Genomic DNA, 16,948 nt, shown 5'->3' on the forward strand with positions numbered 1-16,948 from the left:
CCTCATCACTGACATCATATCCCTTAAGGCTGGCCCTGGCGAAGGACAGCCAACACCTCTATGGGAGCCAGGTGACCTCGAGGCTACATTAGGAAGCGGAGTCCGGGGGTCGTGGGTGAGTGGACCTCCCTCAACACCTGCTGGTCCCTGCACCCAGGTGTGCTTTCTGCAGCACCTGGGCTTCTACAGGCCCTCGGGCGGTCCTGCATTCTGCTCTTGAGGAGTATGGCTCGGGCTAGGGAAGAAGCAGGGGACAGCCGGCTGGTGTCTGGTAGGGAGCCGTCATCACGCATCATCAGAGTGTCTGTCAAGACCCCACAGGACTGCCAGGAATTTATGCTGGCGGAAAATAGCAGCGTCCACCACTTTAAGAAACAGATCTCCAAACGCCTGCACTGTGACACCAACCGTTTGGTGCTCATCTTCACTGGAAAGATCCTCCGGGATCAAGACATTCTGAGCCAGCGTGGCATCCTGGATGGCACTACGGTCCACTTGGTGGTGAGGACCCGTCTGAAAGGAACGCTGCCTGGTCCCGGAACCCTGTCAGGCCCCACTGGCCACTGCACGCATCGTTCTGAACCCTCCACCTCGGAGAGTGCCGGGATGCTGGCCAGGCTGGGCCGGCTGGGCCGGCTGGCCCGGAGCTCGCCCGATCTGGCTGACTTTCTTGGCCAGCTGGCTCAACTCCTAATGGCCGCACCTGAGTCAGTGGTGCAGCTCTTGGAGAGCCCTGTGGTTCAAGGCCTGGCAAATGAGAAACCAGCCAATGCCAGCCACGCTCCCGAATCCTCAAGGCTAGTACAGAAACCTGAGTCAGCTCTTAAGGCTCTGGAATCCTTGCAGAACCCAGCCCGGCAACAGGAGCTCCTGCAGGCCGATAAGCGGGGGCTGGAGGCATTGAAGGCAGTGCCAGGTGGTGACAATGCTATGCGTCCAGTCTGCTCTGATATCCAGCAGCTCTTGCTCTTCGCTCTGGCCCCGCTGGTTGCCTCCAAAGGCCACAACCCAGGTTCAGAGCTTTGCAAAGAGGAGGCCAGCCCTCACGTCAACACTGACCCTACCGCCATCCCCACAGCCTTGGCACCAGCCAGGCCATTGGTGCAGAAGGTCAGGGCAGGAGAAGTTACCCAGGCCAGGTGTGTGGCCTCCAATCAGGCCAATCCAGGATGTGGGACTGGCATGCCAGATGTAAACTCGGGCCAGGATCTTCTCTCCCAGGAGAGCCAGCAGCCTACAGGGAGAGCCACTGTAACCAGTCAGCTGAGACCCTCGCCCTCTGCCTTGCGTAGGGCCTTGCACGTCCTGCAGAAGAATCCAACTCTGCTACACCCGTTGGCAGCCGGAAGCCCCCTGCGACATCGTATGCCGCTACTTCCCCTCCTGACCAACCCACGAGCCCTGCAGGCATTGATACAGATAGAAAAGGGCCTGCAGATACTGTCCAAGGAGGTGCCTGGGCTGGCACCTTGTTTGTGGGGTCCAGGTAGGCCACATGGGACTAGAGAACCCCCTGAAACCAGGGGTGGAGGGCAGGGTCAGAGAGCAGACTCTGTGCAGCCCACCTTGGCTGTTCTTCAGCTTCTCCAGGCATTGGCCAATGCCTGCTCCCAGTCCACACAATCCTCGTTACCCTCATCCCTCCTCCCTGAAGGCTGCTACCAGCAAGACCTGGAGCATCTGAAGGTTATGGGGTTTACTAACCGTGATGCCAATCTGCAGGCCCTCATGGCCGCGGGAGGAGACATTCACGCTGCCATTGAGAGGCTGCTGGGGGTACCAGAGGCCCCGGTCCCTCCAGCTGATGCCCACAGCGCACCACCTCATGGAGAGGGAGGGGGAGGAAGGGGAAGGGGAGGGGAGGGGAAGTAGCATATTTTGAATTCCTCTTACTCAGATCACGTGCACACTTGAACAGCCCCCTCCCTCACTGCCCAAGGCTGTTCTACATTAAAAAGATTGCTTGGATCTCATGTGTGATGTTGATTTGGGGGTAGGTGGGTGAAGAGAATGTTGTTTGGGGGAGAGATTGATCACGTTATGGGGTCTTGGAGCTGGGCTGCTCCCATCCTCAGAGTGTTTTCCAAATTTGAACGTGAGGTGGGGATGTCCTGAGTGTTTTCAGCAACCTGGTTCCCCACCAACATTGTCATCATCGTCACAAGCCACCTCCGTTCCAACTCCAGAGCGACTCTGAAGGAATCCTGGCTTTTGTTCCCCCAGGAAGCCACTCTCTCTTTCACCAAGTATCTCTGGCTTCAGGCCCAGTCTCTCCATATTACAGAGAGTCTGTCCAACCTCCCTCAGCTTGGGCTCTTTCTCTCCTACCTGCCCGTGTCAGGATCCTGCTCCGTGAGGTGAACCCCTACCACTTCTGAAGCCCCATCCTCTCCTCCTGGGCACGTTTTTTCCCTTTACCCTGTAAGATGCTTGACTTTGCTGCCCTATTAGCCACCGAACTTCTCTCTCCTTTCGTCTCTGAATTTCTGCAAAGTGGCCATGTCTCTCCATCTTCTGCAGGCAGGCACTTACCCCCAGGCTGGTGGAGAAGCTTTCTCAGAACTCTCTCATTCCTCATCTTCCCACTTTTTGTTTTTGTTTTTAATTTTGTACAAAATCTGATATACTAACCCCTCTTTCTTTAAGCTGCTTTATTTAATCCATATTCTTACCCATTTTTGGTTTTGTTTTCTTTCTGTGGAGTGGTGCTTCCTGAGAGTAAAGCTACACGGATTCTTTCTTTATTCATCTTTCAGGGTTTGACCATGTTCTTGGCTGTGGCTCTTCCTTCTGTGCTCGTAGTTCCTTCATCTCTGAGTCTATTTATACTTTCCGAGGCCTAGCAGCCTTCTTTTGGGTGTCACCGAGGAACCTCGGGCTCAGCATAGCCAGAGATAGCTCAGCATCTTTCCCTGGGCCCCATTCCGACTCTACATTCCGGGGTCCCTGTGTCTTAGTGAAAGTCCCCCTTTCATTCTCCATTCTCTTCTGTAAACTCTGATCCGTCAATGAGGGAATTCCCGTGCGCACCTGAACAGCCCCCTCCCTCACTGCCCAAGGCTGTTCTACATTAAAAAGATTGCTTGGATCTCATGTGTGACGTCGATTTGGGGGTAGGTGGGTGAAGAGAATGTTGTTTGGGGGAGAGATTGATCACGTTATGGGGTCTTGGAGCTGGGCTGCACCTATCCTCATACCCCTAATCTCAGAGTGTTTTCCAAATGTGAACGTGAGGCGGGGATGTCCGTGAAGTGTGCTCCAGAGGACCAGAGGCCGTATGACCCATACAGCAGGAGACCACCTAATGAAAGAGAGGTGGGAAGCATATTGGAGGCATTAGTTTTGGGAAACCAGGGACTGTAGATTCAGAGCCAGCTGACCCTGGGCTGAAAAACCACGGAATCTCATGCTTCCCAGGGCTGGGGAGGGTGGACTTCTCTGAGTTACACACCGTGACTTAATTGTTTTGTGACACTACAGGAATCTATTTACCTGAAGATTGTGGCAGTCAGGGACTGTGCGAAAAATACCTTTGGGACCGCATGACCCATCAATGATCCCAAAATGATGTTGGTCTGAATTTCTGAGATGAGTGATGCACATTGGGTCCCAGGGAAGAGAGGGAGTCTGGGGGTGAAGTGGGAGTGATGGGCAGGGCAGTCTCCTGAGCTCCTAGAAGCATGCTTTCTCCTTTATCATGTGGGCTCCAATGGCCAGACACCTGAGTGAGATGGGAGATGTTGGCAATAGTGTTAGTAGTCTTCCTGGGGACTGGATCCTGTTACCTCCAGTCTTCTAGAAGGCCTCACCCTCCCCTTCTAGGAACTATTGCATTTTAGCCTCAGGATAATAAAAGAGCCCAAACCAGAACTTTAGGGAGTGGAGCTTGGCATCAGGGCTGCAGAATCCTCCATCTGTCTGTTATTTGTGGTATATGAAAGTTGGAATTTGGTCAATAAGGGGAAACCATGGGGAAGAACTGCCCTGTGCTGTGTCCACAGGGTATCAGTCTGGAGTATAGGCCACAGCTAGACCCCTATGCCATGGCATCAGCAGCTGTGTGATCCTGCATCCCTCCTCTTCTAGTCTCTGCTCCACCCCTTTGACCTTCCTCCTTGGAGCTCCTCTGAGGCCACAGACATAGCCGGAAGAGGAGAAGAGCCCAAGAGTTATGATGAATGGTTGATGACTTTGTGGGTGAGTTAAGGGAGGACCAGGCGGCAAACTATGGGGCTTGTGGCCTAACATCAGACACATCATTTTCTCACTTGTGAACCTGACTTTCCTTACCAGTCCATCAAGTCCCTATAGCTCTAGGGTCTTGCAAATCTAGTCCACAGATGCGTGCATTTTATGTATTACTATGGGAGTCCAGAGTCCTGAATCCTGGCCCTGCATTTGACACTAACTTCCTGCGTTCCTGACCCCCACTCTCTTCCAGGAAAAATGTGAGTTTCATGGCGGGTAAGTAGTGTGAATGGTGAGCAGTTGCCTTTTGAGGGGGACCTTTTGACCAAATGAAGCCAGCATGTTAGGGGGAGCAGGCGTAAGACCCGCGAAGAAGCATTTCAAGAGCAGAACAGCAGCTCCCTTGCCCTTCTCCACCTTCAGCTTCTTTTTATATATTTTTCTCTATTCCTGAAGTCGTTACATTACTGGGTCTCTTTACCATTTACTACCTCGAGGGACAAAGGGTCTGCACTTTTGTTGCTGCATGTCCGTGTAGGTTGGCACCCTCACACATACCGCATTCTGAGTAATGTTTGAGATAATGGCCCATATAGATGGATAACCTTGGGAAGATTAGCCTCTCTGAAGCACAGGCTCTTAATTTAAATTGCAGATAATAATCACATTTTGAATTATTGGGAGCAGTAACTGGGGACTTATTTGTGTATTTTATTTTATTTTTTATTTATTTATTTATTTAATTTTTTTTTTTTTTACAAGATTTTATTTATTCATTTGACAGAGAGAGACAGCCAGCGAGAGAGGGAACACAAGCAGGGGGAGTGGGAGAGGAAGAAGCAGGCTCATAGTGGAGGAGCCTGATGTGGGGCTCGATCCCATAACGCCGGGATCACGCCCTGAGCCGAAGGCAGACGCTTAACCGCTGTGCCAACCAGGCGCCCCTTATTTGTGTATTTTAGAACTGAGGTTACTAGGACAAAGGAGGGCTATTAAAAAAAGCAATTTGGATTTTGAGCAGGCCTCCCTGAAACCTGAATGAGGGATAATTTTATGGCCAAAAGGAAAGGGACTTCCAAATGGAAGACCAGAGGAGGGATGGGAGAAAATACAGTTTTAATGAGCACTAGTTATATACCAAGCCCAATCTAAATATTTTAGAAATGTTGTATAACATACTTATCATAATAACCCTGTAAAGTAATGTAATGAAAAACAGTCCTAAATAAGTGATGAGTTGGCTAATAATTTTCAGAGTTTACATAACGTTGTCATATTTATTTATTGGTCATTTTACATGTAGTCACTATCTTGAGTTTTCTACATTCATTACCTTACTTATTCCTAGAGACAGCATTAAGAGTTAGATATTAAAAAAAAAGAGTCAGATATTAACATGATCCATTTGACAGTTGGCTAAACTGAGACGTTGGAAGATTGAGCACGCTCAAGGCTATAACACTAGTAAGCAGACGAAACAGGACTCAAACCCAGGTGCCCTAACTTGAGACTTTGTGCTCTCCATTGTTACCCAAAGCATTGGAAATCAGATGAAATTTACCTCAAATGTCCTTTTTTTTTTTTTTTTTTTTGGACTCACAGAAGAATATTTCCACTGTGAAGCCCAGACTCATTTAAGAAGAGGAATTGACTTGATCTTTAGTAAGTCACAGAAACATTTGTAGAAAAGAAAAAAATGTTAGGTGCATTCTACACTGACATACCAGACTACTGAGATTTCTCCAAGGCATGCTTATTCCTAATTGTAAAATATTCCCAAGACTAAAAATACTATCATCTCTCCGAGCTCTTCAGAGTTCCTCTGGAAGGTTCGGGATTGTGGTACATTCAATATGATTTTTGATACCTACCTCCAATTCATCTGACCTTCTCTTTCCTTCCAGTGCTTCCTCTCATGTAAGACACTTCTGTTATATCAGAGGTCTCCATCCATGTAAATGCATCTAGACAGCTACCGTACCTTTATTTTCCTTGTCTCCAAACTGTGCTCAAATTTCACATTAAAATTTTCCCCAGCTGAAGCAGTCTCAGCAGTCGACTCTGAATCTCCTTGGTCCTGGCCCCATAGATGACTGGATTGAGCACAGGAGGCACCAGCACATAGAGGTTCGCCAGAAAGATGTGCACATTCTTGGGGACTCGGTGCTGCCCAAAGCGGTGGGTGAGGAAGGAGAAGAAGGCGGGAATGTAGAAGACCAGGATGACTCCGAGGTGGGAGCCACAGGTACTCAGAGCCTTGTGCCTGGCATCTTGAGAAGGCAGGCGGAAGACAGCATGGAGGATAAAGCCATAGGAAATGGCAATGAGGATGCAATCCAGACCCATGGCCAGCAGAGCCACAGTCAGCCCGTAGACAATATTGACCGTGATGTTGGCACAGGCCAGGCGAGCGATGCCCATGTGCTCACAGTATGTGTGTGCCATGACATGGTGACCACAGTAAGGCAGTTGCCTCAGCAAGAAGATGAATGGGGAGACAATGGCCACACTACGGAAGATCCCAACAAGGCTAATCGTGCCTATGACAGTATGGTTGAGAATGGCTGTATATCTCAGTGGGTTGCAGATAGCCACATAGCGATCAAAGGCCATGGCAAGAAGAACCGAGGACTCCAGGGCATAGATAGAATGGACACAAAACATCTGTGCCAGGCATCCAGCAAAGGAAATCTCACCAGCATGGAACCACAAAATGGCCAGCATTTTGGGCACAGTGGTGGAGCTGAGAGCCAGGTCAGTGAGTGAGAGAAGGCACAGGAAAAGGTACATGGGAGCATGAAGAGCCCTGTCTGTCACAATGACCAGGATGAGGGCAGCATTCCCAGCTAGAGCTACCAGATACATGGCACAGAAGGGGATGGCAATCCAGACGTGGGCCCACTCCAGCCCTGGGATCCCCATCAGGAACAGAGTGGCTGGGAGGCTGTCATCACTGAGGTTGGAAGCTGACATTCTGCATGGAAATAAAGGGCTCAATCCAAGGTGTGATTGCATGACTGTCCTGTAACATCAAGTTCTTGGTTCGTTCTTTACATAAAATTATGACCCTTCTGTGAAACAATCTTTTTTAGGCTGAGAAAAATATTTGTCATTAACTTGTCAAGAATCTGAAAGACTCTATCACATATTGTCTACTCTTTTTTTCATTCTGCTAATTCCTGTACTTGTCAATCATGTTTTGAGGTCTATACTCCAAGCACCAAGCTAACTATTGAAGCATCTCTGCAATCTGATCCTTCGTGTCTTACCTGCTTCACATCCTGCCCATCATTTATTAGCCTTTAGTCAACTCACGAGGGGGGATGTTCCTTGCCTCTTTAATTCATGCCTTTTGCCATGCCTAGGGAGTCTCCTGGCATTATTTTCTCCTTCTCTGTTTTCTAAGCTTCAGTGAAAGTTTTCTGCCTCCCAGAGCCATCCCTTTCTTCTGGTCCCTAATGGTCTTTTGGTTTGTTTTTCATCCTTCTACTACTTTACAAAATCCTATTGGCTGGGATTATGCCCTTATGCAATTGTAACCTCCACACTGACCATGCCTGTGTCTGGACCTAGACATTTTGATCGATGTTCACTCAAGACTCTATGTTCACTAAAGTCAATGGAACATAACATTGACTTTTGGACTTTATGAGATAATATTTTCTGTGTTTCTAATTATCTTCATAAATACACACTACATAACTTCATTTTGTATCTCCCCTGGAATGCCCAGAAAGAAGTTAGGCCACCTGAATACGCTCATATATCACATGATTCAGCACCTACAGTGATTTGAGTATTCATCAGGGGATAATAGAAGAAAGAAAGACACACACAAGATATTCTAGCTGGGAGACAGCAGTCTCTACTGCGGCAAAGACAGCCAGAGGTCCTGCACACCCATCAGTGTGATGGCTGAATACTGAGGCTAGATGAGTATGACAAGTGCTGACAGAGGCAGACCAAGGCAGAAAACGATTGTTCTGGGGTTGCTTACAATGAAGATATTCTGGAATGGGAATCTGTTTTTGCTCTGGAAGGCTAGCTGCATTTAAAAACATTCCCCTTTAGTGAACACGTTGTTTACTTAAAAGAAACCTGTATGGGGTTCTGAGAAACTTCAATTTTAGTCTTGATACTCTCACAAAGTTGATGTGTGACTTTGAGCAAATCTTCTACTTCTTTGGCCTGTCTTAATTTGGAAAAACCAATGACTCTATAGTCATTCTCTCTTTTCCAGCTGTTTCTTATGTGGCATTAGAATAATCCCACAACTTCTTTGGGTGGTTTTTTTTTTTCCCATCTCTAAATCTGAAATGGCATCATATGGCTTATTACCTTCACAGAGTTTATGGTTCAGCAAAAAGTAATATGTATGAGATAAAAATTTCAACACCCCAAATAATGACCCCCTTTATTTGCGAGCTTTTTATCTCCTAACACCCTTCTGGAGAAAATGGAGTGTGATAATCATTTGCACCCTTAATCAATGACAATGTCCAGAGAAGTAAGCTGATGTCATCCAGATCACAAAGCATGTTCATTGCAGAGCTGAAATTAGGGGTCCTGATTCAAGTTTCAAGTTTTACCTGACTCAAATGTCTATGACTATGACCAATATTTGATTTCCTATCTCTTTCAAACAAGGCATTTTGTCTAATATCAATTCATAAGGCTGCAAACAAATTTTTTTTTTGTTATCTGAATTCCAAATGTAAAAGAATTAGGGAGCCCTTCCTCTTCGTATTAAGACCTTTGCTGATGACACCAACTGGTCTTGGGATGGCCTTGACTACAGGGCAGATAGGCTTGGAAGTTGGGGGCAGAGAGCTGAAATCACTATCATCTTCCTTCCCTACTCTTCCCAAACTATTCATAATCCTTAAGGAAGATTTCAAGTGGTTATTTAAGACAATAGCTCCCTGTGACCATCTGGGATGTGACAGGCAATTATGCTTACAGCATAGTTGGATTTTTTTCCCCTAGGAAACAATGAGATGCGGATATTAAGGGAGTGCCATTCTGGTCCTTAATGGGGGCATCCTCTCAAAATTGGCCCAGGGTCTTGTCTTTGAGGTCCCCTTCTCTGACCTAGACCTCAATAATGTAAGTCTGTGTTCATTCACTGAACACGGTTATTGGGCAACCTGATTTGAAGAACGTACCTGTATGGTAGACACACACTTGCAGGGGGAGCCCGCTGAGGTTGGAGGTCTGTGAGAGGGTGTGCTGAGTGTGAGGCTGTGTGGGAGGGCGCTCGAGTGACAGCTTGTGCGGGAGGTGGGTATCTGAATGCACAGTGTTGTTTAAGGAGGTGAAAGCTGTGCTTCAGGGCAGGCTCAGGTGGGTGTGGTGGGAGGGAGCAGAGGGGTCTGAATGTGCAATGCGGGTTGAAATGTCTCTGTTCTTTTGTCTGTTCCCTGTTTTCTGGGCTCAGTGATTGTCTTCAGCTCAGCTCTGTGTCCCAGCCTCCTCTGGTCAATGGCCTTGATCAGCAAGCTTATTTATTGCCTCCGTCTGTGATGCTCAGGAGTGTAAACCAAATTGGTCTCCTCCAGGGATTTGGTCTGTGACGCACATTGTGAGAGAGAGAATGAGAAGGAGGGCTGATGACATGAGGAAGAATTAGGAAAATCTTCCTTGATGACTTCTAGGAAAGAGGAAATGAAACAGCTGGTATATTTTGTTTTAGGTTTTTTTCTTCCCTTCTCATCTCTTTTTCTTTTCTTTTCTTATCTCCTTGCTTTCTTCTCTTCTCTTTATTCTGTGTGTTTGCTGAACTCCTTATCACTTTGAATCCACCAGAGTTCTGTGCTCGCGGGCGGTCAACAGTGACTGCAAGCATGTGCATACGTCACTGCATCCTAAGCTTCTCTTACAAAATACAAATTCAAAGATAAAATGACCAAGAATTTCCTAATGATGACAGCAGAGTGTTACGGAAAGCACAAGGGCCTTCTGAACATGGGCACCTTGCAAGTGCAAGAAGCGGGACCTGGTAAGAAATGACACCCATACTCCAGGTAGATCCTCTCAGGTCCCTGAGCCAAAGATTTCCTGTCAAAGCACCTTCCAGATTTAACTGATCTTTATTCCATGACTTCAGAGTACTCTTCTCTCTTCCCTGCAAACACACTTCTCTCCCCTCAAATTCATTCAATCTAGTGGTCTTCAAAAACCTTATCTGGCTGTTTCCTAAAAGAATTTTCAAAACACTGTATTCCCCTTCCATAACTTTGTCATTAAAAGTTTAAAGAGTAGAAAAAGATGTGGGGCGCCTGGGTGGCACCACGGTTAAGCATCTGCCTTCAGCTCAGGGCATGATCCCGGCGTTATGGGATGGAGCCCCACATCAGGCTCCTCCTCTATGAGCCTGCTTCTTCCTCTCCCACTCCCCCCGCTTGTGTTCCCTCTCTCGCTGGCTGTCTCTATCTCTGTCGGATAAATAAATAAAATCTTTAAAAAAAAAAAAGAGTAGAAAAAGATGTAATTTCCAGTACATTGTGAATATTGACATTTAAAAATAAAACTCCTGTATAACAATTTTTAATTTTTCCTTTGTTAACTCTATGTCCTAGAATTTCCAACTCACCACTATCCATTTAAAAGTATATGAACAAGCATATATGAGAAACAAACTGAGGGCTTCAGAGGGGAGGGGGTGGGGGAATGGGATAGACTGGTGATGGGTAGTAAGGAGGGCACGTATTGCATGGTGCACTGGGTGTTTACGCAACTAATGAATCATCGAACTTTACATCAGAAACCAGGGATGTACTGTATGATGACTAACATAATATAATAAAAAAAACATTAAAATGAAAAAAAAAATAAAAGTATATGAACAAGCTTTTCTTAACTGTCAGAAATTTGAAATTATTGCCTTGTTTCTTTGAAGTTGGTCCATTTTCTCACACATATATTTTTTGTTTGAATATCTCATTATAACTCTTATGTACTAGTAATAATACAGGAATTATTTTGTTTCCTATCACACTAGACTCCAACGGTTAAACTGCTTTATTATAATAACTATTACAATTATACATTAATAAAAGTAATATGAAAATCTTTAAATTTTATAAATTGTAAACATAGCCTAATTTATTTTGGAAATATTATTCCTTAATGAGGTTGATGGAGCTTTTATTTTCCTCCAAGCTATCTCATGTATTCACAAGTCAATACTGATTCAATGAAGTGTGGTTCACACTTAATTTTTCTTAATTTTATTTTTATAAAAGTAAGCTCTGAGGACCTTTGTTTATGTAAGTACCTTAGTTGGGGGTGGATGGAGTTTTGTTTCTGCACTGTGGAAGGAAGCCATAATCGAGAGAAACTTCTGTAATCAACAATGGTCCTAAGAGCGGAGGATCTGACAAAGCAAAGTGCCCTCATAGCTGCGACTCAGACCTCTGAGGAGGGATTCCAGGCAGGTGGTGCTGGTACATCTGAAGGCCATAAGAAGGTTGGCTCAAAGTAAGGGGTGATTTTAAAATGTCACTTGTAACCTACTGTTTCTATTAGAATCAACTGCTATTGGCCATGAAAATAACAGATGCTTGGGTGACGCAGAACAGAACGTGCGGAGGATAAACAAATCCCCAATCCGGGACCCAGCCCTCTAATTGGCCTCTACTGCCCTCTACTGGCAGAGTCTAACAGCCAGCCAGTAGGTGGAGGACGTTTGTGGTCCCATCCTAGGCATCCCCAGGCTGAGCTCAGAAAGTTTTAATGCTGAGAGGCGATAGCTTAGCAATTAACACAGTATCTTATAGTTCACATGTGTACATACATGTGATATAACCTGATAGATATTTGGGGATTGAGGAAATATAAGTATAAAAATCAGATATAATTCCATCCATTTTGTTATATCTTACAATAATTTTAAAATTACTATTAAATTTAAAAGAAATGTTATATCACTAAGAAAACAGGAAACATTTCATAAGATTAAATAATTTTAGGATTGAACGTAACTCAAAAATATTTTATATAATTTGATAGAAATAGTTTTTGATTGAACAATGCTTAGCTTTTCTAATGCACATATTCTCTAAAACCAAACACATACATACACATGACATAATTTTTTTCATCTTTAAAAGTCACCTAGTGAATTTTGAAAAATATAGTAGTCCATTAAACATGTCAGTTATATTCAGGATTACTAAATGCAATAAATCACTTATTTGGGGTGATTTTTCTTTCTAGTTAACAACATAATCTAATGACAGATATTTAATTGCAATTGAAAAAAGTGCCTTGAAGTTAAACATGTGAAAAAAGCAATATTTACTGCTTGAATCTTTCTTTAATTTTCTTTCGTGTAACTCCCTGTTAAGAAATTTGATTTCTTTAACTGTAGATCGGGGATGAAAGAGACAAAACCACTCCCACTACCCTGCCTATGTTTTTAATAATATATTTATATTCAGAACATACAAACATTGCCAAAATACTCAGCTCTAAAGCCACACATTTCTCTTAAAATCAATATGCCTAAGCAGTGAAAGCAAGCCTTAGTCCAGTATGTGGTGATTTAATTGCTCATTGAAGAGACTTTCTCAACCCAGCTCTCTATTGACGGATGGATGGATGAAGAAGATGTGGTGTGTATCTACAATGGAATATTACTCAGCCATCAAAAAGAATGAAATCTTGCCATTTGCAATGACGTGGATGGAACTAGAGGGTATTATACTAAGTGAAATGAATTGGTCAAAGAAAGATAAATATCATATGGTTTCACTCATATGCAGAATTTAAGAAATAAAGCAGATGAAGATAGAGGAAGGGAAGGAAAAATAAATAAGATGAAAACAGAGAGGGAGGCAAACCATAAGAGACTCTTAACCACAGGAAACAAACTGAGGGTGGCTGGAGAGGAGGTTGGTAGGGGGAAGGGGGAATTGGGTGATGGGCATTAAGGAGGGCACTTGATGTAAAGAGCCCTAGTGTATGCAACAGATGAATCACTAAATTCTACCTCTGAAACTAATAATACACTATATGTTAATTAAATTGAATTTAAATGTAAAAAATTAATTTAAAAAGAGACTTGTTTTAAATAAGGAATTAAAATTGTCCCTTTGCTTGTTGCCTAGAAGAGAGAGTGGACTGGATGCGAAAATTAGGCTTAAAGTATAAATGACACTTAAGATCACAGAATTTTTATAACTATGTAATTGTAATCCTAACAGGGCAAGAATCGTAAAGACTAATGATAAATCAGAGATTGTTTATCTGGCAGTTGAGGATTTGTTCTTACTTTAATGAGTAGTTCTCTGGTTCCTAACCTGGATAAATCTTACCATGTAGCCCCTAAGCTTCTATTTCTCCTGTTGTGGAATACTATTACTATTAATATTAATCTGCTGGGGCTGCCATGACAAAATGCCTTAGGATGGATAGTTTAAACAACAGCAATTTCTTTTCTCACCACTCTGGAGGCTGGAAAGTCCAAGTCAAAGATCTGTTAGGGTTCAATTTCTGGTGTGGACTCTCTTCCTGGCTTGCTGACAGCACTCTGCCTTCACTTGACCTTCTTTTCCTCTGAGCATGAGCAGGGAGAGAGAGCTTCTCCGGTCCCTCTCTTATATCAGACAAGAGCCCTACTTTTATGACCTCATTTAACTTTAATTACCTCCTAAAAATGCTGTCTTCGGGGCGCCTGGGTGGCACAGCGGTTAAGCGTCTGCCTTCGGCTCAGGGTGTGATCCCGGCATTATGGGATCGAGCCCCACATTAGGCTCCTCCGCTATAAGCCTGCTTCTTCCTCTCCCACTCCCCCTGCTTGTGTTCCCTCTCTCGCTGGCTGTCTCTATCTCTGTCTAATAAATAAATAAAATCTTTTAAAAAAAATGCTGTCTTCAAATACAGTTACATTGGTGATTAGAGCTTCAACATATGAATTTTTTGGGGAAGGGATACTATAAGTCCATAGCAAATACTGTGACAAAAATCATAAATATCCATGAACTAACACAATGTAAATTTCTGGGCTCAAGCAATTGTTCTGCTTGATCCGGTTAATTTCCTCTATTTTCCCCAGGAGGTATCATCTCAAGCATTCATTGCACCTTTGGAGCTTACTCAGGATGTAGAATATTTAGGATTGGGTGGCTATTTAAAAGGATATAGGGAATTAATGAGAAAAATATGTTCAGAATGGCACTTGGTTTTTTGGTTTAGTCAGTGTGATAGTTAATTTTATGTGTCAATTTGACTGCTTCCCAGGATGCCTGGATAGTTGATTAAACGTCTTTTTGTTGTGTTTCTAAGAGTGTTTCTGGATATAAATAGCGTTTGAATTGCTGGACTCAGTAAAGCAATTTGCATCCCCCAATATCTATGTGCATCATCCAATCCACTGAAGACATGAAAAGCAAAAAGCTGGAAGAAGAAAGACCTAGGCTTTTCCTGTCTTCACTTGAGACATCATCTTCTCTGGTCCTTGGTGTTCCTGATTTTCAGGCCTTCAGATCTGAATTAGAATCTGTACCATCAGCTGCTCTGGTTTGCAGGCCTTAAGATTTAGACAGCATTACACTACCAGCTTCCTTGGGTTTCCATTCTGGAGATGACAAATCATGGGACTTTTCAACCTCCATAATTACAAGAACATGTGTCAATTCCTTATAATAAATCCAACCTATAGCTAGCTAGCTAGCTCTCTACTATCTATCTACCCTATTGATTCTGCTTCTCCAGAAAAGCCTAAGTAATACTGACCAGCTACAAAAACTCCTGTCATTTATTGAGAAAGGGATACTAGTAAGAACAAGTTTACATTCGTATTTGGCACATGTTGGCTTTCAAATTTTAAGCCATAGCCAATTATAGATACCAAACTGTTAGTTGGAAAGTCATTATAACTAAAGATGTAGATTCAGGGGCGCCTGGGTGGCACAGCGGTTAAAGCGTCTGCCTTCGGCTCAGGGCGTGGTCCCGGCGTTCTGGGATTGAGCCCCACATCAGGCTCCTCCGCTGTGAGCCTGCTTCTTCCTCTCCCACTCCCCCTGCTTGTGTTCCCTCTCTCGCTGGCTGTCTCTATCTCTGTCAAATAAATAAATAAAATCTTTTAAAAAAAAAAAAAAGATGTAGATTCAAAATCTGATTTTTTCCCCAAGATCATCCAACAAGAATGCATAGAGTTAAAATTGAATCAGACTTAGAAAGGAGCTGTGGAGCGAAAATAGGAGAATCATTTGTAAAGGCAACTGAAGAGAGGTGAACATGGAGATAAGCAGAGGACCAGGGAAGTGTGGCATTTAGTAATTCAAGAAAGGAGAAACAATCGATAAATAAGAAACAGTCAAATGTATCAATCTCTCAAGTTGAGAATCCAACATATTTAGTAATATTGAGGTCAGTGGTGACAGCGGAAGCCCAGTTTTATGGTATGACACTACTAAAACATTGTCCATTAGGGAGTGAATGAGTAAGAGGAAAGAGGACATAAAGGAATCAGATGGCAAATAAGCATGTCCTTGAGCAACTCATGGTACAGTGACCCACTCCAGGCTGTAATATACATACTTCTCCTTGTACTGCCCAAGAAATGGGAGAAGACTGAGTATTTCAGCCAAAAATCAGTGGGAAGAAAGTAGAGAGATGAATTATGACCGATTCCCGAGGATGATAAATGCCTGAGTCATTTCCCAATTTTTCAACAAAGGGTAGAGTGTATGCTTTGAAGAATTTAAGCAGGAATATTTGGATTTTAGAATGATCACTATGTCAGCCAAGGGAAGAAATTTATATATTCTGGCAGAGTTGGTGCAGGGAACAATGAGGAGGTTGCTTTGTAATTCAGATGATGAAAGTCTAAACCCAGGCAGATATGGTACAAATGAAGTGGCAGAAATGTTTGTAGAAAGGCAATGAAACTTGAAAATCAAATGGACATGGGGAGGAGAGTAAATAGTCGAAGAGGAGTGGAAGATTTTAAGCCAGGGCTGAGAATGACAATACATACCTTCACGAGAAAAATTACTGGAAGACAAATGAGCATTTGCCTGTCCTTCCTCTGTGAAGTCAGAATTTCCGTCCTCAGCCCTAACATTCTTGCCTGAGAACCCACAACTGACTGGAGACAAGTTCTCTGATTCTACCCTGTCTGTCCTTTCTTTGTCCCAAAAGGAGAGTAGCTGATGGTGAAGAGAAATAACATTTGTTGCACTCCTGCTGTCTTACAACCTCAGTAAATAATTTATATAATACAAAGAACTGCACAACGAGGAGGTTTTAAGATATTATCTCTTCTTAAGGATGAGGAAATTAAGGTTTAAATCGTGGTTTAGGTCAACATCATCAAACTGACAAGAGACTGACCAGGCATTCATAACAGGTTTGATCCAAAAACCATTTTCTCAAATATAACACACTTCCTCCCATTTTCCCAAGTGCATTTCTTGGCTCCCATGCCTGCCAGTAAAGACACAATATGGAGTATGGGGGTGACATCTGTGAAAAGAGCAGAGTACGGACCTTGGAAATTTTCCTCTTTCATTGAAACAATGAGAATTCTGGCAAAAAAAATGGTTTGAATCAACTTTTTAAAAATTCTAGACATTAAACAAAGGCTTGCCTCTATCCATTCAGGGAAACTGTATTTAAGAAAAATGGTTGACTTTTTGTAGGACCAGCGGCTGTGTATCATTTTGGTTTGCCCTAAGCCATTCACCCGCTCCCCAGCCCCGCAGTAGCCTTAACAGTCAAAACCAGTAGCCCAGTGACGTCCAGAGGGAGCAGA

General features: G+C 43.9%; 2 protein-coding genes across 2 annotated transcripts; one reads left to right on the forward strand and one right to left on the reverse strand.

The window, feature by feature from the left end:
- The first annotated feature begins 225 nt into the window (after window positions 1-225).
- On the forward strand, window positions 226-1,872 carry LOC123782670 (ubiquilin-1-like). The gene has a single exon (XM_045782938.2). It carries the CDS (start codon window positions 226-228, stop codon window positions 1,870-1,872), a length of 1,647 nt encoding a protein of 548 aa, XP_045638894.2.
- Window positions 1,873-6,204: 4,332 nt separating this feature from the next.
- Window positions 6,205-7,161, reverse strand: LOC123782674 (olfactory receptor 52D1). The gene has a single exon (XM_045782944.2). It carries the CDS (start codon window positions 7,159-7,161, stop codon window positions 6,205-6,207), a length of 957 nt encoding a protein of 318 aa, XP_045638900.2.
- Between the last annotated feature and the right edge of the window lie 9,787 nt (window positions 7,162-16,948).

The sequence above is a fragment of the Ursus americanus genome, chromosome 16 (assembly GCF_024610735.1).
Source record: "Ursus americanus isolate L20-20 chromosome 16, mUrsAme1.1.p, whole genome shotgun sequence".
NCBI lineage: Eukaryota > Metazoa > Chordata > Mammalia > Carnivora > Ursidae > Ursus > Ursus americanus.